General features: G+C 46.6%; 1 protein-coding gene across 4 annotated transcripts in view; it reads left to right on the top strand.

The window, feature by feature from the left end:
• Positions 1 to 24834, top strand: part of TOX2 (TOX high mobility group box family member 2) — a 272741-nt gene that overhangs the window by 236409 nt on the left and 11498 nt on the right. For all 4 annotated transcript variants that reach the window (XM_029070764.2, XM_029070759.2, XM_029070761.2 and 1 more), the window contains 2 exons: positions 4462 to 4689; positions 24547 to 24627. In XM_029070764.2, the coding sequence (XP_028926597.1) occupies positions 4462 to 4689; positions 24547 to 24627 (309 nt within the window). The remainder of the gene's footprint in view (positions 1 to 4461; positions 4690 to 24546; positions 24628 to 24834) is intronic.

The raw sequence follows: 24834 nt of genomic DNA, 5'->3' as shown, positions 1-24834 counted from the left end.
GCAAGGGCCCCTGGTCACAGGGCTAGGCTGAAGTCATTTGGAGCCAGATGTCTAAAGTGACTCACCAAGGCCAGGGTTCTTCTGGCAGCAGGCCAGAAGTAACAGCTTAAGCACACACTTCCCCCTTTATCTGTTCCCTCCCCGGGACCAAGAGTCCGGGCGGGCCGGGAGGCAGATGGGCCCTTGGGCAAACATCCCCGGCGACGACGTGGTGGGACGACAGGTATGCAACAGAGAAATGAGGCCTACCAAACTAGTCAGTTGGTCTGTTTGCTCTCTTCCCCCCAGCAGCTGTCGCAGGTGCTATTGAAAGGGGCCGATCGATAATGACACCTACAGCTGTTCATCAGCTTCCCCGGCCTGGACAAAGCAAAACTCTCCATTGAACCAAGGGAAGGTGTGAAAGGGTGGAGTGGGAGGGACAGGTGAAGGGGGAAAGCAATCATTGTACTTAGAAGATGGGGCCGCCGGGATTTGCAAACGTTGAATCATTCATTTGGTTGTGCTGAATGGGGAGAGTTTGAGAGCCAGATTTCAGGCCCCCGTTCGAAACCTTATTGAAGGTACATCTCCTCCCGGAGACCTTCCCCGACTAAGCCCTCCTCTTCTCTTCTTCCATTCCCTTCTGCATCACCTGACTTTCTCCCTTTATTCATTCCCTCTCCCAGCCCCACAGCACTTATGTACATATCTGTCATTCATTTATTTCTATTAATGTCTGTTCCGCCACCCGTAGACTGTAAGGTTGTTACGGGCAGAGAATTTTCCCTTTTTGTTGTTGTACTGCACTCTCCCAAGAGCTTAGTGCAGTGCTCTGCACACGGTAAGCACTCAATAAGTACGATTGACTGACAATTGTGTTCCTTGGTACCCCCCAAGAGGAGTAGGGAAGCGTGACATTTAAACCCACTACCCAGAGCAGAAGGAATCCAGCCAGCAGCTGAACATCTCAGCCCAAACAAGTCCTTCAGGGAGATAAGTGACCTGAAATAGTTGTGTCTGCAGGATAGCGGGAAAGGGTTTCCTGGGAAACAAATTGGAGATGTCCTTTAGCACCATGGCAGCAAGAAAAAAATAGTTTTTTTGACCAGATTTGTCTTTATAAAGAAGATGAATCTCCCTCAAGAAACTTTGTGGAGGATTATTTTATTATTAATAATAATAATTTGTTAAGCACTCACTATGTGCCAGGCGCTGTACTAAGTGCTGGGCTGGATACAAGCAAATCAGGTTGGAGGCACAGTCCCTGTCCCTTATGGGGCCCACGGTCCCAATCCCCATTATACAGATGAGGGAACTGAGGCACAGAGAAATGAAGTGATTGGCCCAAGGTTGCACAGCAGACAAGCGGCGGAGCCGGCATTAGAACCCATGACCTTCTGAGGCTCGTGCTCTGTCCACTGTGCCACGCTGCTTCAGGGGTTACACTGGAGCCACTGAGGGTTCATGACCCCTGGTCCCTGTGCCCTTTCCTCTATGCCAACCTGTCATGCCACCCCCAGTGACTCCCCAGAATAACCAGCAGGAGACTGAAGCCGGCGTGGGCAGGGAAGGGACTCTCCCAGCCAGGTCCGCCACAGGGAAGCCGACAGAGAACTGTATGGTTCCCCTAATACCTGCCTGCTCCTCCCTTCCGCCACCATTTCCTCTCCCCAGAGTCACCTCCCGGCCCCGACGGCATGGCCTCCGGTGCGGTGACAGTCCCGGACGGTCCTCATCAGACATGTGAAAACCCTCCCCCGTGACACCAAAACAAAATCCTGGTAGTAATTGACGGAAGCCGGCAGCCACGAGCCATCGCCACGAGGCCTTGCCCGCCCGGCAGACACCGTCAGGCAGCGACTCACTTCTCCTTTCGGGGAGAGAGAAGCGATCAAACACGACTGAGACTGAAGGGAGAGGACCGCGTCTCTCTCTCCCAGCGGGAGGAGGCCCAGTTACGCGAATCTTTCCTTAATAAGGTGGCCTTTCACCTCCCACGATTCCGATCCGAGCCCTGAACCGTCAGTCTCAAATTAAATACATGTCGGCTTCCTGCTCGCCGCTAATGGGCAGCCGTCCGTTTGACAAACGCGGCTCTGACGGAGGCAGGCTTAACGGCCGGAGAGGACCGATGAACGTGACAGCGTGAGCGACGCTGATCCCAAAGGCCGGGGGTGACCGGTCCTCTCCAGGTTACAACCGTCCGTGATAGGAACATCCTGATTACCCTATTTGAATGTCTGCATTTAACTCTTCCAAGCACTTAGTCCGGTGCTCTGCACACCATCAGCGCTCAGTAGATACGATCGAATGAATGAGTGAACCAGCCCGTGGGAGACGAGGAAAGACAGGGATGGGTAGCCCTTCCTCCTGATCTCTGTTTGTATTTCCAGTGGGACGCTTGGTCACCGGGCTGTGTTTGGCCGTGGAAAGTCCTGAGAGGTCAAACCTTCTGGCTGGTCAGAATAAAACTAATGGTAGTAACATTAGTATCATTCATTCATTCAGATTTATTGAGCGCTTACTGCGGGCAAAGCAGTGTACTGAACACTCGGGAGAGTACAACGTAACAATAAACAGACATATTCCCCGCCCACCGCAAGCTTACAGCCTAGAGATGAGTTTACAGTCTAGTAGTAACGGTAATAGCAGTGATAACAGTATCCATCGAGCGCTGTTTTAGTACAGTGCATCAGATGAGTTTTGGAGCAGATTAAACCAAAGTGGCCTTTGGAAGGCCAAATGATTCGACGTAGATTTGTTTATTTTGGATATATAATCAGGAGGACTAATTCGCTGGAGAAGACACTAATGCTGGGAAAAGTCCAGGGAAAGCGTGGAAGAGGCCGGCCGGCAGCTAGATGGGTAGAGACCATAACAACGATAAGGGAAGAACTGCTAGAAAGGTTGCGGATTATGGCAGAGGGCAGGATGTTCTGGGGAAAGTATATCCCTGGATTCGCTATGAATCGGAAACGACTTGACAGCACTTAATAATAATACAACCATAAGAGGGGCTTGGAAAGAACAGAATGAAGAAACGCCACATTTCCTGCCCACAAGAAACTTACGCTCTAGGGAAGACAAACATAAAACTATTTACAACTGGAGTGATCCAAATAAATGTACATGTACGCATAAGTATTGAGAATGGGGATAGATGAGTTTTGAAGTTCCCTTCATTTCATTTTTCTCACTCAGTTATTTGAAATAAAAATGCAGCTTTAAGTGGCAGTACTGAACGGCCACGTTCAGTGTCCTTCCCAAAGGATGGTATCCCTGGGTCCTCAGGCCGTCTTCCCGATTTCCACCCCCATCTTCCTCTTTGGAGTAGCAGCTCTAAGTTCCTTCTCCGGTATTTATTGAATGCCTACTATGTGCAGAGCACCATACTAAGCACTTGGGAGGGTACAATGGAAGACACAACCTCCTGCCCAGAAGGAGTTTGCAATCTAACAGCAAATCTTTTTTTGTTTTTAATGGTATCTGTTAAGCACTTATTGGTGTCAAACAGTTTTCTTAGCTCTGGGGTAGATGCCAGGTTGGACACAGTCCCTGTCCTGCCGGTAAGAGGAAAAAGAAAATGGAAAGATGTATTCACTGTAAAATGTGTAGAAAAACCTCTATACTGTAAGCTCCTCGTGGACAGGAAACGTGCCTATCAACTCTGTCATACTCTCCCAAGGGCTTGGTACACTGCAGTGCACGCAGTAAGCTCTCAGTAAATACCATTGATCGATTAGGTGAATAAGTTTGCACTTAATCAGTAGGGAATGTTAACCCATATGTACATCGGTGCTCTAAATAATCTGGGGGATATGACCTGGAGAACAGAAAGTGAATCAGGGAAAGCTGCCCGGAGGAAGTGGGATTTTCAGAAGGGCTTCACCACTCTCATCTACCAGCTGCCGCCACTGCCAAGGTGATGAGGGGAGTGTCGAGAGGGGAATGGATCAGGGCGCAGGTATCCGGGGCTATTGGCTCAGAAGTGGCCATGGTTGCCGCGTTTTGGTGTTGGTTCTTCCCAGGCCTCTAGCCAGCGCATGTCCAGCCTCCCCACCTTGGCCCTCACACCGACAACCTCAGGAGCCATATTTAGTTCCCGATTGCCATCTCTGGCCCACCGGGTCAGGATCTCTTCTCTACTATTCTCCTCTAATGGGGTCCGGGATCCAGGGAGGTTCCCAGAATGAGAACCAGTAAGAGTCCCAGAATGAGATCAGTCAGTCATCTGGAGAGCAAACACCGTCTAGAAGCCTGCTCACATCGAGAGATCATCACAATCTCACCTCTCAAGAGTCGTTTAGGGGAGAGAGAAAGAGAGGAAGTTGCAGGAAGCTGGGAGGGATCCCGCCACCTTCCCCCCTCGTTAGCGGGGTCTTCCTCATCGCTCCCATTTCTTAGGAAGTTTGGGAAGGAGGGCAAACTGAGGCACTTCAATTCCCGTCCTTCACATTGCTTTTTCTGTCACCCCGGCAGGTAACCGGAGAGAAGAGACCTTCAGCCGAGCTGGGCAAAAAGCCGAAGAACCAGAAGAAGAAGAAAAAGAAGGACCCCAACGAGCCCCAGAAGCCAGTGTCTGCTTACGCCCTGTTTTTCAGAGACACCCAAGCAGCCATCAAAGGGCAGAACCCTAACGCCACCTTCGGGGACGTGTCCAAAATCGTGGCATCCATGTGGGACAGTTTGGGTGAGGAGCAGAAGCAGGTGAGTGCTGCGGTGTCGTGGCGGTGGGATTGAGATCACCAAAAATGAGGCCTGGGGAGGGAGGCCGTGATGCAGTCAGCTGCCCTAGGGACTTCTTAAGGGAATCGTCCTCCCTGGAGGGTCTCCCCAGAACTTCTGCAGGTGATGTGGCTGGTTACGGGGAAATCTCCTAGTCTCCCAGGAAACCTTGCCACAGGCACACATGCACTCACAAACCCCTCCACTCACACACATGCGCACACACCTTAAAGCAAGATAAGCTGAGAAATTGCTATTCCTTTCTAGAGCCCTCTGAGTCAAACACACGTGCGCACACACACACGCACACAAATTCTGACAAGTTCGACTGTGTTAACGTCACTTTATTTTACTGCAAAACTTTTTTGGGGCACTAATGCCAAACTGAAATCCAACATATGGTAATGTAACATGATTCTTTGGGTTTTTTCCAGTCTGGGCCTATATATTTTCTCTCTGTCTGAATGAATTCAATAAAATGTGTGAATATAAACTGTGGAGAGTGAGGGGAGGCATTAATGGAAGCATCATTTATCATGACAGAGTGCAAATAGCTCTGAAGATACTAAAGAATCAGATAAATGTGTATTTAGAGGACTTCTCATTTGTGGAAAATAGTAACTTTTCTGGGATGTAGACCATTTTGATGATAAATTATAATGGCTCACCTTATATCCATTACAGGTTTGGGTTATAAATCTCAGGGCAGCCTACCTTTCTTGGGTAATGTAAGAGATTTAATAATAATCATGATATCTGTTACGCTTACTATGTGCCGAGGGCTTGGATAGATACAGTCGAATCAGATCAGATACAATCCCTGCCCCAGACAGGGCTCGGAGTCTAAGGGGAGGGAGAATAGGTATTTAATACCCATTTTACAAAAGAGGAAACTGAGTTACTGAGAAGTTAAGTGACTCACTTGAGGCCTCACAGTAGGTAAGTAGGACTGTGTCTGACCTGATTATGTTGTATTTATCTCAGGGGTTAGAACAGGATTTGGCACACAGCAAGTGCTTAAGAAATATTATTAATAAAATTTACAAAGATATAAAGAAAATCTTTAGCCTCTTGTCCAAACTGCTCTATAGTTTGTATCTATCGCCTATATGTTTTTTGTGTCCTAGGTTAATAGGTTTATACGTTCTACAAATATATGCTGCTTTTCTGTGTATCTTTAGCGTTTATTGATTGCATACTCTATGCCCACCACTGCGTTAAGCGTTGTCCCCATTGGTTGGTATCAAAATATCTGATATAAGATAATTAGATCGGTCACGGTTCCTTTCCCACCTGGGGTTAGCAGTCGAGTAGGGAGGGAGAATAGGTATTTTATCTCCATTTTACAGAAAAGAAAACTGAGGCTTAGAGAAGCTAAAGATTTTGCACTAAGCAAGTAAACTCGTTATGGGCAGAGAATGTGTCTGTTCATTTTTATATTGTACTTAGTACTTAGTACAGTGCTCTGCACACAGTAAGCGCTCAATAAATATGAATGAATGAATGAATGAATGAATGAATGAATGAAGCAAGGAGAAGAGCTGGAAGCAGTGGCATTTATTGAGTACTTAGGGCGTGCAGAGGTCTGTGCTAAGTGCTTGGGAGAGTATAATACAACAGAGTTGGTAGACACACGTTCCTTGAGCCTTCTGTCTGAAATTGTTTCTCTCTTCTTTGGAGAGAGCAGAACTACTAGCCCCTTCCTTACATCTCCATGCCTGATGAGGCACATGGGCCCTGCCAGTTACTGGCCATTTGATACTTCTATGGCCACAGAAAGACCTGCTTTTTCAATGACCTCGGAAAAGTAGTTTGGCCACTGAGCCCAATTAGAAGGACGCGCTAGATCTCATCTTTCAGAATCGCTCTAAGCCCAGTCATTTCACATAGTGATTCTGATTCCCTAAGTCATACCATTATGGCACTTTCTCGATAATCTGTTCATTCTGGGAAAAAACACAAACGGCATTAGTCACCTTCTGTGTGGGGTAATTAGATTACATAATTGGAAAATCTTTTCTCTTGGGCTGAGTTCTTTGAGCCTGTCTCTGTCAATAGGTGACTTGCAAAAACCTTGGCTCCAGAGGAAGGGTTGAGCAAATGTCAGGCGCCCTGCCTCTTCCCCCTCCCTAAAAAGGAAAAAGAGGCCCCTGGGGCTGAATACCAAAATCGTTGTCATTCAAATGGGCAGAGATCTCCTCTCGGCAAATACCTAAATTTGGCTGGGCCGAAAATCCAAAGCCAAAAAGCGGCCGCCATCAGGAACTGATGATTGGCCCTGGTTATTCTAAGTGGACTAGAAGCTCTTTGGGGGCAGGGATCTATCCTACGAACTCTATCGTATTGCACTTTCCCAAGTGCTAAATAGAGTGCTCTGCACACGGTAAGCACTCAATAAATTTCATCGATCGGCTGATTGAAATTGGACACTGAAGCCTGTGTGTAGAACCTGCTGTTGAATTTAAATTAGCCTCATGGCACCATCACCCCTCCGTTCCCACCGACAACCACATCCAGTCAGGTGGAACCACCTGGCCATTTGTCACGATACAATCTAGCAAACCCAACTTTCTGTGAGCCCAAGGAGGGTCCTGGACACTTGGGCCTCAGCCCTATTCTGCTCTGGACCTTTTCAGTGCGATGCAGCATGGCCTAGTGGATGGAGAACGGGCCTGGGAGTCAGAAGAGCCCGGGTTCTAATCCCTGCTCCACCACTTGTCTGCTGTGAGACCTTGCTTAAGTCAGTTCACTTCTCTGGGCCTCAGTTACCTCATCTGCAAAATGGGGATTGAGATTAAGGCCCATATGGGACATGGAATGTGTCCAATCTGATTAGCTTGAATCTACACCAGCGCCTAGTACAGTGCCTGGCACATATTAAACACTTAACAAATACCGTAAAAAAAGAAACCGAACAAGAATAAATCCCTGCACCTTATTCTCCCTGAATCATTGGGAAGATCAGAAAGATCATGTTTTTTAAGCATTCTGGGCCAGCGCCAAGAAGTGGTATTCTACCAGCCAAGTCCTCATTTCTGGCATAAAGATAGAGAAGACTCTGCCATGAAAACACTGGATCAGCTCTTACTGTAGAGGTGTAATTAACCATGTGGATTAAAACACCCAAGTTTCTCTTCCCTGCTAATTCTCACTTGTTTGCTTTTTAAGAGAGAGCTATGAGGCCCTCTCTCCAAATATACTTTTTAAAATGGCTCCATCTCTCTTTCTTCCTAATTGATTTAATTACCTCAGTTGTTCACTGTCTGAACGCTTAAATATTAACCTCCTTGCTTTGTCCCTGTCCATAAATATTTCTCCTTCCACAATTGCCTCTTCTGCTTGTGGCTTTGGCACTGAAAAAGCAATTTATCTTTGACTTGGGCATGGTTTGTCAGCTGCTCTGTGTTTGTGCCTGGATTTTCGACTTCCCAATATGCTCCCTACCTACACCGCCTTCCTGCCAGCTTTCTAGGTGGTGCTCTGAAATACGTATGAAGAATAAGATCATTTTACTTAAAAGCCATCAACCTAGACTAATTCGACTCCGGTTTAGCATTTGCCTACCCCAGATCACTTATTAGTAATACCTAAATAGCCTTCCATTGGAAGTTTTCCAAGCCTAAATTAATTAGAACCTAGTTCCCACATGATTTTGGAATCAGTTCTTCTCCACACTTAAGAAATCTCATAAGAAGAAAATTCATCCAAATCCATTCTGGTGTTTGTATTTTAAGTAAATGTAGTAGATGATGCATAATAATAATAATAATAATATATAATATAATAATAATAATAGGGGTGCTTGTTTTGCATTTACAATATGCCAAGCACTGTACAAGATAATCAGATCCAACACAGTCCCTCCACGTGGAGCTCATAGTCTAAGTAGGAAAGAGAATAGATGAGGAAACTGAGGAAACAGGGAAGTTAAATGACTTACCCAAGTTCACACGGCAGGCAAGTGGCAGAGCTGGGATTAGAACCCAGGGCCTCTGACTCCCAGGCCTCTTTCTCCTAGGCCTTCTCAGTGATGATCGTGTCCTTTTTTTTAAATGGTAATCTTTAAGTGCTTACTATGTGCCAGTCACTACACTAAGCGCTGGAGAAGATACAAGATAATCAGGTCGGACACAGTCCGAACTCCTCATAATACTATGTGCCAATCACTCAGTCATATTTATTGAGCACAATCTGTGTACAGAGCACTGTACTGAGTGCTTGGGAGAGGACAGTACAACAGGACTAGCAGACACGTTCCCTGCCCGTAACAAGTTTTCAATCTAGAGTGCCAGGCCCTGTACTTAGCACTGGGATAGATACAAGTAAATCAGGTTGGACACAGTCCCCCTCCCATGTGGGGCTCACAGTCTTAATCCCCATTTTACAGATAAGGTAACTGAGGCCCAGAGAAGTGACGTGACTTGCCCAAGGTCACACACATCAGACAGGTGGCAGAGCCAGGATTAGAACCTAGGTCCTTCTGGCTCCCAGGCCTGAGCTCTATCCACTAAGCCATGCTACTTCTCTGCTTCCCGTTCCTGGTATATGTGATTAAACTAATCCTGAGCTCACTGAGGGCAGAGAATGTGCCTGTTTTATTGTTATACTGTACTCTCCCAAATAGTACAGTTTGTGCTCAATAAATATGATTGATTGATTGGCACATCTTCTTCAAACCTTCTTCACATCTTCATATCTTCTTCTTCTTCTTCAAATGCCATCGAGTATTTCCTAGCCATAGCGACTCCATGGACACACTCTCCTTAGGACGTCCCGTCTTCGGTCAGAGAGTTGTCCTGGTATGCGCCGCCAGAGAGTTTTCTTGGTAAAGATACAGAAGTGGTTTACCATTGCCAGTAAAAACTCGAGTCTCTGCCATTGTCTCTGATGGACGTTTTGATCACTTGATCGAAACCTTTGACTCTTTCCCATGCCGCTGCCGCCCAGAACAGTGAATCGGCCTTGCTGCGGCTTAGACCTTTGCATTGAACACACACAGTGAGCGCTCAATAAATACAAATGAATGAGTGAACGGTTTGCCTGACAATCTGCTTTAGGTGGCTACTCGCTCCATCTCTCTGGCCACACTCATCCCCACCACCCCAGAGAGCCAGGCCCTCCTTTAGGTGGCCAGGCCTGGTACCAAACCCTGAGGAACACCAGATCTCAGGCCCCCTGACAGCTGGCATATTGGCATTCCTTTTGGATGTCGCTGGAAACCACCATCACACTGTCCCTCCAACCACCTGGGCAACCACTGTTGGAAATGGTGCCTGGCACTTAGTACAGCGCTCTGCACGCGGGAAGCACTCCATAAATACCGCTGATCGATCAAATCGGTTTACCGCCAGGCAGAGGTGGCTGCGTGCCTGATTCAGGGTGGCATCGGTTATGGGCTTATTAGAGGGCTTCTCCACGGTCTGAAACCTGGCGTCAGTTTCCTTCCCTTCGGGCCAAGGGTTAATCCCTCCCCTCTGTCCCTTTGCTCCAGTATCCAGCTGTGACTGTGCATTTGCCCTGAGACAGGTGCGGCTGTTCCCACAAAGCAAATTTGCTTTTTCCTCCCGATGAAAGGAGAAGAACGACAAGGCCGTGCCTCCTTCCGCTTCCAAATGCCTTTTCTTTCGTGCCTGGAAGCAAAGCTAGAGGAAGAAATGGTTAATCGCTCTTGGGGGGAAAGGTCACCCCCAGCTCTCCCCCAGCCCAATTTAGCCTCAAAGAAGCAGATCTTTGACTCCACTGAATCCTCCTCCATCCATTTCCCCTCTCGGGCTTTTTCCTCCCCTTTCCTTGATCAGTGCCACCCTTCCTCAGACTGTTACTCTAGCTGCCTCTCCTTTTCCCAGAACACATCGCAATGAATCTTCATTTTCCCTCTGACACACTTGTATCTAAATTCCTCATTTCCTGACTTTTTTATTTATATCTGTTGCCTGGCGATTTGATCATGCTGAGGAATACAGGATTAGCAATCTCCCCGTCCTTGGGTCCTGTTCAAGGACACCTGTTCAAGTAAGTCACACAGTTCTGCCTCCTCCTTAACCCTCTCGGCATTGAGCTGGAAGTGCCAAGGAAAAAAATAAAAGAGAAAACCTTGAAATGTCTCTACCGCTGGGTTTACGGTCTTTTATAACCTTCATCCTTCCACTGCTGACGTGGTCACTCCTAAAAGGTTCAGTGGGATCTCTTAAACTTGGGACACTAAAATATAATCGACACATGTCTCTGAACTTTTCTTAGAGTCAGAGGTATAAATTAAAATGCTAGTTCAGCTAAGGACCAGTCAACTACCCACGAGATGGCTACATAAGTTGACCACAAAATCCCTCCCTGTCGTTTTCTTTAATCCCAGAAAATTGGGCCTGATGACATTTATTGAAACTGGGACTACTAGGGCTCCATCCCAGATCTTCGCCCTTTTCCTCTTAGCATCGGTGAGAGTGGTATGGTGGAAGCAGAGGGTAAAAGCAACCGGAATTTGGAAACAGAGAGTACTGCAACTCCCTAGAATGCAGTGAGACCCTATATTAAGGTGATCTGAGCTTACTCCAGGATGAACGTTGCATTCCTGTCATTTTGTAGTGAGCAAGAGCAAGTGGGGGGAATTGGGGTAAAGGACAACCAGTTAATGGGACAGTCCCAATCCCAGGACATTTGTACATTTTTTTTCTGTGTCCAAAATGGACTGGTGGAACAACTAGCTGGCAAGTCTGCTCAGCTTTCCAAAACAATTCCTATCTGCTCATCAGAGAATAGCAAAGCTGCCTCGAGCTAGTAGGAGAAGCGGGCTGAACAGAAAGCATCTCTTTTATCTCCGTGTTGACAGGATAGCTCCTTCTGGAAAGGGCAAAGCAAAGCCCACCATCCTAGGCCCCCAGCAGATGTACTCTGGCCTGAACTACTATTGGCCTTGTAGTGTAGTGAATAGAGTATGGGCCTGGGAGTCCAAAGGACCAGGATTCTAATCCGGGATCCACCACTTGTCTGCTACATGACCTTAGGCAAGTCACTTAAGTTCTCTGGGCCTCGGTTTCCCCATCTACAAAATAGGGATTGAGCCTGGGAGCCCCTTGTTGTGTCCAAACCTATTATCCTGTATCTACCCCCACACTTAGTACAGTGCCTGGCACATAGAAAGTGCTTAACAAATACCACAATTACTATTATTAAGGTGGCCCATACAGAATAACCCATCTTAATGAAAAGTGGTAGGGAGAATGCTGGGAGCTCTCTAAATCAAGCATATGATCAGGTTTAAACAGTCCACTGGAAGCAGCAATTGGAGGTAGTTTTCTGGTTACTTCTGGTGTTTTGAGGCAATTATCGGCCAAACCGTCACTTTCTGCTGAATTCCCGGGACAGTTCCATCCAAACATAATTTGCTGCTTGAATTCTCCAGAGATGAAGTATCCTAAAGGGAACGCCAGGTCGTGGTGAGGCGATGCAGACCTTGTTAAACAAGAGGGAATGGGCCCCAGACTCAATAAGGGCATTTAGATAAATGCAAGGAAAAACTTTCTAGGCCCGGGGTGGTTAAATACTGTAGGCCAAGAGGATGGAGATTCTTAAAGCGGTAAACCCACCAGTGGTATGAAATGAGGCCTGAAAGACCCTTTAAACAAATACATAAATACTCTCCCAAGTGCTAAGCTCAGTGCTCTGCACATAGTAAAAGTTCCATAAAGACCACTGATTGATTAACTGATAAATGAGTGAATGAATGAATAGAAAAATGAATAAATACATGAAATAGGCTGCACCTGCCAGAGAAAGAGAGGACTGGACCAGACCCTCCCCAGATTGTAAAATCCTTGTGGGCAGGGACCGTGTGACCTTACTCTACTGTAGTGCATTCCCAAGCGCTTAGTACAGTGCTCTGCACATAGTAAGTGCTCAGTACGTACCATTGATTGATTGATTGATTGATTGATTGAGGCCGCTTCCAGCTCTGGGATTAAGGAGTCAAGATGGCGTTTTTCCTGGAGAAGAAACAGCGGGTCAGTCCTGCCAGGCAAAGATTGATTGAAGGGGATCAATCCAAATCAAGATAAGAACGGGGGAGTCATGGAAAATTTCCTGAAGTAATGATCTGGAGCTGAGAATTACCCATCTGCGAACACACTGCAGAAGTGACAACCTCGACCCCTTGTGTGCAAGGTGTGAATCAATGTCAGCCAATTATTGGTGTTTCTTGAGCACTTACTGTGTGCAGACACTGTACTATACCCTTGGTGGAGTCCTCCAGACTGTAAACTTGTTGTGGACAGACTGTAAACTCATTATGGACAGGGAATGTGTCTGCTAATTCTGTTTTATTGTACTCTCCGAAGCACTTAGGACAGTGCTCTGCACATAATAAGGGCTCCAAAAATGCCATTGGTTGAGTGATTTCAAAACAGAGCTGGTAGACATGGAGCTGATAGAAATGTTCCCTGCCCACAAGGATTTTACAATCTAGAGGGTGGAGTTCGCAGTCTAAAGTCCGCAGTCTAACATTTCCCTTCTCCCTTCCCACCTCCCCAGCCCTTGCCTCCCTCTTCCACACACCTCCTCTTCTCCTCATGGCAAGCTTTCTGAAAAAAAAACCTCTAGCTTTTAAAAAAAAAAAATGCATTTGATTGAAAATCAAAAGCCACTCTTCAAACCCATAGTATCGGTTCCCAGTCCAAGAATAAATATTGCTCTCAACCCATCAATCATATTTATTGAGCGCTTACTGTGTGCAGGACACTGTATTAAGCACTTAGGAGAGTAGGATAGAGCCCAGTAGAGTGGCTGAGAGGTAGGGGGCCTGTGAAGAAACTCTTTGATTGGTTGCAATAGGCCATTTTGATACTGGCCACCTAGAACCTCCACCCACCACCCTGTTTTCTCGACAAATGATGTGGCCTGGTTAGGCATAAGGCAACAGAGGCACTGTCCTTCCCATCTCTGCACTTCCTGGGTGTCCCTTCTGTCCCCGTGACCCTGGAACCGCAGAATGCCTATATTTGGGGAAGCAACATGGCCTAGTGGATAGATCCCAAGCCTGGGAGTCAGAAGGACCTGAGTTCTAATCCCGACTCTTTCGCTTACCAGCCGTGCGACCTTGGACCAGTCATTTCACTTCCTCTGTGCTTATGACCTCCTATGTAAAATGGGGATTAAGACGGTGAGCCCCATGTGGGACAAGGACTGTGTCCAACCCAATTTGTTGGTATTCACCTCAGCACAGTGCGTGGCACATAGTAAGCACTTAACGAATACCACAATTGATGTTATCGTTATTATTATTATTACTAATATTTCATCTTGTCACTGCCTTACCACTGGCACCTCTCCACCCACCAGGAGAGCTTGCTTTGGCAACGTTACTGGTCCGGAATCAGAACTGCCCAGGGCCCTTTCCACCAAAAGCAGCTGTTTCTCTGTAAAACGATCGGCATCCTCACAGAATTAGTTGGGTGCACCAAGATGCGGTGGTGGGCTTCAAGCGATCCGTCGGTCATTAGGTGGGATTTGCGGTATCGCATCCAAGAAGTGAGGTCCTCAGGTCAGCAAGCAAACAGCTCTGATTAGGTGGGTTATTTGCTTTTTTTAATTTTAATGATGGTATTTGTTAAGCGCTTACTATGCGTCAAACACTGTCTCTTCTGCTGAGTCACTCCTCGAACTGGCCACCCTGTCCATTCAGCATAAACTGATTTCAATTTACCATGCAGTGAAGGAAAAATAATGGATGTCTTTTGTCAGTACATCATATTTCTTTGGCCGATGTGTCTATTTCTTGGTTTAGCGTGTAGCCGCCGTCTCCCTAAATTATTAATTGAAGTGCTTCCCTCTTTGAAGGAGCATGGTCCTGATGAAGGATAGCTATATTTCCCCACAGGGAAAATCGCCCTAACTGGGATGAGCTGACAAATGTCATTAAGGAATAAATAAGAGAGACTCTCAGCAGAGAGGAAGAACGTTGGGACAGGCGGTGGGTCTGCAAATTTTTGTGTCGGGTAAAATCTTTGCCACAGTTTCTGTTGATGTATATATAAAAGCCAGCCTGGTATTGGTGAGGGGGGGAGGTGCCAACCCACCAGGCAGAGCTGCTTGGTGGGCATGGAGGGTTTCGAATAATTGTCTTTCCTAATTAACTGGTTATCAAACAAGAACATTTCTTTACCGAACAATTACAAGCTGTTTTACTAAGATGTAGGAGTATCAGGTTTATGACTCTGACATCTGCTTCTTCCAGTTCTGATATATTTTTTTCATAATCACTAACCATATTTACCCCCCCCCCCACACACACACACACACACACACGCGTGCACACACACGCGCGCGCACACACACACACATCCTCCCTTAATGATTAATCGGTTCAAGGGCTGACAAATCAGAAGAGAAAGCCAGTAGGCATGGTGGATTTGGGGTGTACCTACGCACTGAGGAAGACAGATTTTGATTTAAATCATAAGATTTAAATCTTATGAATGACTTTGAAATCCAAATCCCCGGGAGAAAATATGATTTAATTGGAAAGTAATAGGGTCCTGATAATATTTAGATGAAAATTCAAAGGGATCATCAACACAATTTGGGCTCCTTGAGGGGAAGGACCATGTGTTTTGGCTCTGTGTGTTCACTCCGACACCAACTTTTCCAAACAGTGCAGAGGGCTTTAGCCAGGAATGTTTCCTGACAGCGAACAAGATTCAGCCACCCAAGAAGGCTGAAACAAAATGAACTCAGGTGAAACTCTCTCATCATCTCAAAGTTTTTTGTTAGTGGTCTTTACCCAGCCTAAACCGGGTGGGTATCTTGGGTGAGAAAAGATCTCGTCTCTTATAGAAAGGGGCTGCGAGATTTGCTGCCGGACCGAGAAGGATCCAATCCCTTATATGCGGTTTCCCATGTGGTTTTTCCAGTTCTAGCTTCTGAGACCAGGCCCAGAAAATGGCGTCCCCTCACTGTCTGTAAAAACTGTTGTTTTCCCAGCCTCCTCAGCCTCCCTTTCCAGGTGCTAATAGAACCTCCAATTAAAGCACTTTCACTTTCTGACTTGGGAATGTCGGGATGGGAGTAGGAGGAGTGTGTTACGGAAGGCGAAGGCTGAATTGTGAACTCATGGAGCCCCTGCTGGAAATTGGGCATTGGCGCCAGACGCTGGGGAATAAATATCACCAAAGGGCCGGCAGGGAATACCCCTTGGTCTCTGCTCCTGAAGAAATAGAAAGTGAAATGATTCCACATCTGTGAAAGTCAACACATGGTGGCAATACTTGAGGTTTAGAAACCTGAGAGCGGTTTTCAGAATAGAGGACAAATTTATCACTCAACAATGGGGGTCTCGGGCTACCTTAGCTGATCCTACATGGTTCTGTGCCAATCAGAGAGAAAATGGAGGTGGAAGTTCTCTTCTGGCAGATCCATCTACCGGATCTGAACCAGATCGGGAGACCTCTACTCCAAAGGGAACTCACTGGGAGACAGTGTGACCTAGCGGAAAGCATGCAATTCTGGGAGTTGGGAGGCCCAAGTTCTAGTCCCAGCTCAGCCATTGGCTTACTGTGTGACCTTGGACAAGTCATGTAACCTCTCTTTGTGCTTCAGTTTCCTCATGTGTATTATGGGGATAATAATACCTGCTTTCCCTTCCTCTCAGGGATAGTAGGGAGTAGAAAAATAAGGTAATTGGGAAAATGGTTTATCTGTTCTCCCTCTTATTTAGACTGTGAGCCCCATGTGGGACAGGGACTTGTCCCAACCTGATTAACATTTATCTACCCCAGTGCTTAGAACAGTGCTCAACCTCCAGAACATGCTTATCTAATATGATTATTATTATTATCATTGAAAATGTTCTACAGATTCCCAAGGGTTGTTAGGGTTAATGTTTGGGGAAAACTGAAAGGTACCAAGTGCCAGATCCAGCCGAGTGCATGTGGATCCAGTCAGCCCTAGAGGGGAAGACTTGGGCAAATAAAGCAGATTCTCCCCGGAGGGATCCAAAGTGCGGAGAGGACCCCCACATAGCGAGTCCAGCCCTCTCCTCTCCAAAGCTGTGGATTTGATGTTTGCCCCAGGAGAGAAAGCAAACCACCAAGGTGTTGTCCTTGGTGCCCACTGGGGGAGAGAATAACACCTTCTTAGCCCTGCACTTGGTGCCTGACTTCATTCAATCATATTTAATCATATTTATTGAGCACTTACTGTGTGAAGAGCATTGTATTAAGCAGTTGGGAGAGTACAATACAACAACAAACAGACACATTCCCTGACCATAATGAGCTCACGGGATTTCAGTACTGCAACAGAGTTGGTAGACATGTTCCCCGCCCACAATGAGCTTACAGTCTAGAAAGGGAGACAGACATTAATATAAATGAATAAATTACAGCCATGTACTGTGGGGCTGAGAGTGGGCCAGGCAGCGTGGCTCACTGGAAAGAGCACGGGCTTTGGAGTCAGAGGTCATAGGTTCAAACCCCGGCTCTGCCACTTGCCAAATGTGTGACTTTGGGCAAGTCACTTAACTTCTCGGTGCCTCAGTTCCCTCATCTGTAAAATGGGGATTAAGACTGTGAGCCCCACGTGGGACAACCTGATTTCCCTGTGTCTACCCCAGCGCTTAGAACAGTGCTCGGCACATAGTAAGCGCTTAACAAATACCAACATTATTATTATTATTATTATTATTCCAAATGCCCAAAGGGTACACATGTGAGGTCCCATCTGCCTAAGGGTGATTGATTGATTGATTGATTGATTAAACCCCCAGATATTTGGACATTTGCCTGGCACTGGGATTGTGCCAGGCTCCTGGACCTTGGTCCCAGTCAGAAAACAGGAGCTAGGACCTCATGTGTAAATTCCTTCATCCCTTTTTTTTAAAATGGTATTTGTTAAGCACTTATTATGTGCCAGGCACTCTACTAAGCACTGTTGAAACTACAAGTTAAGCAGGTTGTACACAGTCCCTAACCCACATAGGGCTTACAGTCTTAGTCCCCATTTTAGAGATGAGGTAACTGAGACCCAGAGAAGTGAAGTGACTTGTCCAAGGTCACACAGCAGGCAAGCGGCAGAGCTGGGATTGAAACCCAGGTCCTTCTGACCCCTAGGCCCATGCTATATCTACTAGGCCATGGTGCTGCTTCTTTTCCTTTGGTAAAAATTCAAAGCTTTCCAGATTCTGAGCCCCTGAGGCCTACTTTCCCTCCCCCTTTTGACTGAACTGCTCACCATTTGTTGAGCCCAAACAGGTTGGCATCTAAAGACAAGTCCATTTGCCCCACTACCAAAGTCTCTGAGGTGCAAACACCCTCACGTGAGTACGAAAATACTGATTTCTGCGGGGCAGGAGAACCAGAACAAGCTAGTTCTGTAGACTAGACAGAATGCAGGTGCACAGTTAATACCTAACATCTGGGACTCTCCTTCCTACGCCATCTCTTTTCCTGAGGAAAAAGCATTCCATCCCCATCACTGCCATTGTAATAGAGTCATTTCACTAAACCATAGTAAGAGAAAGAATGTCTCTCAATGGAAAACAAGTGCTACAGAGGGGCTTGATGTTTATTTCCAGTGAATTTCTTGGCGTTGCCTCAGCTCTGAGTTGGACTGAAATCTGATTTCACGTATCCCAGCTCATTTTGATACTCCAGCCCTCCCCTCCCCCGTGATCCATTTTCTGAGCTAGGCAGAACTAGCACGCAGACGAGACTTAAGCAGTCGACAGGTCTTAGCTCCTCTAATCCCGGAAGGCATTTAGTTCACCTCGACAGGTCCTGCCACAGAGCGGGTCAGTCTTGTTAGCCTCCACCTTACGGAAGAGCAGCGGAGGGAATGATGGAAGGGTCGAAGAATAGGACGGGGACGAAAGGTTAACTGTACTGGGATTGTTGAACTGAAGAGCAGAGGGCTGAGGTGTAATTTAATACTGCTCTTCAACTGTAGGACAGTTTATCGTTTGGAGGAGAGTTATCAACTGACTTCCCTCTCCAGTGAGGATGAAATGAAGGAAAATGGGCTGAGATCGTACCTGGCTGGATTCTGGTTAGATATAAAGGAAAACTTCCTGAAAGCAAGAGTTGTTCAACTCTGAATCTGGTTACCAAGCAAGGTTGAGAGATCTCTTTATAAGAGGCCCTTTAAGAACAGGAGAAGCAGCGTGGCCTAGTGGATAGAGCCCAGGCTTGGGAGTCAGAAGGACCTGGGTTCTAATCCCAGCTCTGCCACTTATCTGTTGTGGGACCTTGGGCAAGTCATTTAACTTTCCTGTGCCTCAAATACATCATCTGTAAAATGGAGAGTAAGACTATGAGCCCCATGTGGGACAGGGACTGTGTCCAACCTGATTAACTCATATCTATCCCAGTGTTTAATACGGTGCCTGGCATATAGTAACAGCTTAACAGATACCATTAATAAATCCCCTGGCTATCCATGAGATGGGTGATCCATCCATCCAGGACATCCAGGCAGATGTGGAAGACTTAGGAGACCCCCCCCACCCCGAGTGTTTGCTTGTATGCTGGAGAAATCAGATTGTTTCTGACTGAGAGACAGTAGCAAGGAGACATGGTCTGTGCTGGTTTCTACTACCTAGGCAGCACACCGACCCCCTGACACATAAACAGAGTAGAAAACTGAGTCGAAAAGGCCAGCACTCGATAGATAGAAGGTTGCACCGATATTGCATCGAACTCTGGTCCAATCTGACAATATGCAGAGCAGTTGAACTTTCCAAACTTCCACATATCCGCCCAACCCCCGTGGCTGGTCCACCAGTTGCCTCAGTATCAACTATGGGCATACTCAGCGTCAACTGGAAAGACAGGCTCATTGACAAAATGGACCTGGAGCCCAATCAGTCAGTCAGCATCCAAGCCATGCTCATACCAACTCAAGACGCATGGCCTAGAGAGAAGCAACGTGGCCTAGTGGGTAGAGCACGGGCCTGGAATCAGTAGGACGTGGGTTCTATTCCCTGCCCCACCATTTGTCTACTCTGTGACCTTGGGTGAGTCACTTCACTTCTCTGTGCCTCGGTTACCTCATCTTTAAACTGGGGATTAAGACTGTGAGCCCCATGTGGAAACATGGACTGTGTCCACTCTGATTAGCAGTTCGTATCTACCCCACTGCTTAGTACAGCGCCTGGCACATAGAAACACTTAAAAAATACCATAAAAAGCAGCTCTTGAATGGTGAGCTAAATAAGAAGACCGTAATCAAGGATGATAAATGAAATGCTTTGAAAAGATAGTGCGGCACAACCCAAACAATAGGGCAAGCTCTGATCTGCTGAATGACAAGTGTGCCTTGCCAAGATTGTAAGATTCTTCTAGACTGGAAGCTCACCGTGGGTAGGGAGAGTGTCCACGAGCTCTGTTATATTGTACTTTCCTAACCGCTTAGTACAGTGCTCTGCACAGTGTAATCGCTCAGTAAAAATGATCAGTCGGTTGATTGACTGATGGCAGACATCAGGAAGAAAGTTGAGATTTCAGGAAGATTATGGTTGAAAGAGGTAGAATCAGAAACAGCGATCCTTATAAAGTAGAAACCAGCAAAGGACAACACACGGCAGAGTTCAGTCTTTGCCCATCTATAGGGTAGGTGAGATTATCAGTCAGATGGATCATTTCAGCCCCACTCAAGCCCGTGGAAAAAACTCCCCATCAGTAGCATCACATTCGAACTCTAAGGATGGTTGTCGAGAGACAGTAGTGAAAACAAACTAGGTGAGAAAGCATTACTTCAGTCGTTCCAGGACAGAGGTCATCTTCGAACCAAAAGACAACAAGATGATAACAAGGTTATTATATCCCTTGCAAATGAGTCTTCCCATAATGTATTTCCTCTGGTCACATTTCATCTTTGACCCTCTCTCCCCGACCCCAGCCCTGGCACCAAAGGGATGTCCACATTGAATATCTGGATTTAGGTTGAGGTCTCTTAGCTGGATTCCAGTTACCAAGATCTTTGGTTATCGAGACTTCCTTTGGGCATTCGTGTTTGTTCAGTAGACCCAGACTTTTATATATTGTAGTTCTGAACCTAAGTAAATAAATCCCCATGAAGAACGCTGAGAAACCCCAGGGCCCGGGAGGTGTAAATGAGAACATAGGCAGTAGTTCTGAACTCTCCCGCAGAGCTCATAAAATGACACGACAGTACCAGCTGTTATTCACCACTAAACGCAGCAAGCGCACAGCACTAAACAGTGTCAGAGGCATATCCTCAGCCTTTCACTGTGAATGGAGGCTTCTTATTTACAGGAGATACGAACGGAGCGGAAATAGAGTGCTCCCCGTGTGTGTGTTTTTTTAAATGGTATTTGTTAAGTGCTTACTTCGTGTCAAGCATTGTTCTAAGTGCCGAGGTAGAGGCAAGGTAATCGAGTCAGACCAAGTCCCTGCCCCAATCTAAGTAGGAAGGAGTACAGGTAATAATAATAATAATTGCTGTACTTGTTAAGCACTTACTATGTATCAAGCACTGTTCTAAGCACAGGTGGGACACGGTCCCTGTCCCTCGTGGGACTCACAGTCTTAATCCCCATTTTACAGATGAGGTGACTGAGGCCCAGAGAAGTTAAGTGACGCGCCCGGCGTCACACAGCAGACGCGTGGCAGAACCGGGATTAGAACCCAGTCCTTCTGACTCCCAGGCCCGTGCTCTATCCACTAAGCCATGCTGCTTCCCGTTGTCTGTCCACTTTGCGGATGCGGGAACTAAGGCACAGCGAAGTGACTTGCCCAAGTTCACGCACAGCAGAAAAGTGGCAGAGCTGGCATTAGAACCCGCGTCCTCCGACTCTCAGGACCATGCTGTGTCCACTGGGCTACCCTGCTTTTCGCCCCTCTGCACACTGGGAGTGTAATTAGCACAACTCTCCTGTTCCCAGTGATCTGTAACCCCTGCAGCCTCCGAATGGATCAGGTGACCTCTCATGCTCTCACACGTAACAAATACCAATAAAAATTAAAAACCGGGAAAGCCCCTCCTCCACCTCCAGCCATGTCAGCATTGAAATCATCTCTGATTAGATTCCACTCGACATCCAGCTTGAGGAACCAGGCTGGTCTATAAAATGTCTGCCATCAGCCTGGCAGCGAATTCTTTTGTGAGTGAATCTGGGCCGGAGCAATAAATGTTTGTAGCCGGGGATGGAAATATCTGATTGCATTCCAATTGGAACGAAAGCATCTCTTCGGAGACTTTAATACGCCTCTGACACGTGCGAGTGTCCTCTTTGTCTTGGTCTGCGCCGAGCTATACATGCTCTTTAAATTCTTGCAAGGAGGTGAATAATTAATAAATTTACATGACCTTTCATACCTCCCACTTAATATCCAATGGCTTGATACGTCCCAGATATAGCATGCCATGGTCTCTTGTTTCCCATTAACCAGTCAGCCGTATTTATTGAGCACATACTGTATGCACAGCGTTGCACTAAGCACTTGGGAGAGTACAGGGTAACGGAGTTCGGAGGCAAACTATTAGGGGTGCAACAGTCACCAGATAACTGGGAAACTCTGTAGTTCCTCACTGTAGTAGCTGCCCCTAACTCTATTACTCAAGCAGCTGTATCTATTGAGCTCATAGTGCGTGCAGAGCACTGTACTTGGTAGAGTACAATAGAAATGATAGTCACAGTCCCTGCCCTCGAGGGGCTGAACGTAGTGTAACCTGGTAAACAATTAAATCAGAGAATAAAACCGGGGAGTGGGCAGTTAAATATATTATTCTCAGCACCCTTAGTTTTTCTCCGAGAAGGGAAAATCTCCAGCCGTCTAATTCCCCAGATTTTTGTGGGGGGGAAATCATTAATACATGTCTCGTTGTGGACCCTTCTATCTAAGCCTGTTCGGGAAAGGGTTCGCAAGAGCTGTATTATCCGTCAGGAGCCCATTTCCAGCTGGAAAAGAATCCAACTTGCTCTTTGTCTTCAGGCAGTAAATAAAATTAATCTCTCAACAGAGCTTTTGAGGAAAAAGAAAAAAAAGCCTGGGGCTCACAGTCTTCATTCCCATTTTACAGATGAGAGAACTGAGGCCCAGAGAAGTGAAGTAACTTGTCTAAGGTCACGCAGCAGACATGTGGTAGAGCCGGGATTAGAACCATGTCCTCCGACTCCAGGCCCAGGCTCTTTTCTCTAGACCATGCTACCTCCTATTCCAGTTCATAAAGGAAATTAAACAAACAGAAAGTGCGTTTGCTCCAATTTAGAATGAATTTTCCTCCAATGGTTAATAATCTCACTGGGGGCTCGTGGGAGGGGCTCGGAGCAGATTGTTACGGGCTCCTCTTGGAAGCCACCTGCACCCTTTTCAGAGCCCAGAATCCTCAAATGAGCCAAGGGAGTCGTCTCACAGAGGGTGACCCAGAGGACTGGGTGAGAAACGTTCTGACAAAACCCACGCCTTTCTCTTAATAATGGCAAGTTTTCTTCTCAGCCCAGTTCATGCCCATGTCTCTGTGAAAGAGGCGGGGCCACTTGAGTGGGACTATGAGATTGTGGTGGACCCCTTGGAAATGTAACTGAGGGGCTCTGGATTTCTGTTGGTGGAATTCATTCATTCATTAATATTTACTGGGTGCTTACTGTGTGAAAAGCACTGTAGGAAGCGCTCTGGAGAGTTCAATAGCACACTAAACAGACACATTCCCTGCTCTAGGCCTCTGAAATAGTCTTGAGATGAGCTGAGGGATGCCAGGGTTTGTCAGTCAATCAATCAATCAATCATATTTATTGAGTGCTTACTGTAATAATGCTAATAATAACTGTGCTATTTATTAAGCCCTTACTACATGCCAGGCACTGTATTAAGCTCTGGGGTAGATACAAGGTAATGGGGTTGGACTCAGTCCCTGTCCCACATGGGGCTCACTGTCTTCATCCCCATTTTACAGACGAGGGAAATGAGGCCCAGAGAAGTGATATGAGTTGACCAAGGTCAAACAGCAGACAAATGGTGGAGTTAGGATTAGAACCCAGGTCCTTCAGACTCCCAGTCTAGTGCACTATCCACTTGGCCGGGCTGCTTCTTTAGCCCAAGCACTTAGTCCTTAGCACTTAGTACAGGGCCTGGCACATAGTAAGCACTTAAATACCATTTTTTTTTAAAAAAAAGGGGCTTCTGGCTTTGGTTTTCCCAGTTGTTGAGAAAACCTCACCCTTCTCAGAAAACAGAGTTGAGCGTCGTGATTCCTACTTGAAAGAAGTCAGCTGGAGCCCAATCAATCAGTAATATTTATTGAGTGCTTATTGGGTAAAGAGCACTGTACCAAGTTTGGGGAAGCAACTTGGCACAGTGGATAGAGCATGGGCTTGGGAGTCAGAAGGACCTGAGTTCGTATCCCAGATCTGCCATTTGTCTGCTGGGTGACCTCGGGCAAGTCTCACTCACTTCACTTCTCTGGGCTTCATCTGCAAAATGGGGATAAAGACTTTGAGCCCCATGTGGGACAGGGACTGTGTCCAATCTGTTTAGCTTGTATCTACCCCAGCTTAGAACAGTGCTTGACACATAGTAAGTGTTTAACAAATGCCATTATTATTACTGATAATGGTATTGATTGAACCCTCCGAATCAAGGCAAAGACTGAACTCGGGGAAAAAGTGTAGCCGTGACAAGACACATCCATTCCCTCCCCTCAAGGAGCTTTACAATCTAGTAGGGGAGAAAGCCACCAATATTTACAAATATCAGGAGCCAGAAGGAGGAACAAGATTCTATTTGGGATGTGTATCAGGGAGCCAAGCCCCCAGGATCAAATGCCTTTCTTTTCCTAAATAGACTGACCCGGCAACGGGATGTTAATTATTGTTTGCTGTTTTGTTCTTTTCAGGCATATAAGAGGAAAACAGAAGCGGCAAAGAAGGAGTACCTAAAAGCTCTGGCTGCCTATAGGGCCAGTCTGGTTTCCAAGGTAACAAACAGACAATGAGCTTTATTCAAGAGGATCTCTGAGGATGTGGCGTGGATGAATTTGTTACCACCGGTCGGACCGTCCAGGGAGGAGGGTTCAGGAGCGAGCATGCTAGCCTATCCAGGTTAACTCCCTGCCTGTGCACTCAAGACAGTGGTCCCAATCGTAGCGAGAACTTGCTTGGAATGCCGAGGGGCAACTGAGAGA

The sequence above is a fragment of the Ornithorhynchus anatinus genome, chromosome 8 (assembly GCF_004115215.2).
Source record: "Ornithorhynchus anatinus isolate Pmale09 chromosome 8, mOrnAna1.pri.v4, whole genome shotgun sequence".
Classification (NCBI taxonomy): domain Eukaryota; kingdom Metazoa; phylum Chordata; class Mammalia; order Monotremata; family Ornithorhynchidae; genus Ornithorhynchus; species Ornithorhynchus anatinus.
This window is presented reverse-complemented; position numbering and strand designations above follow the sequence as displayed.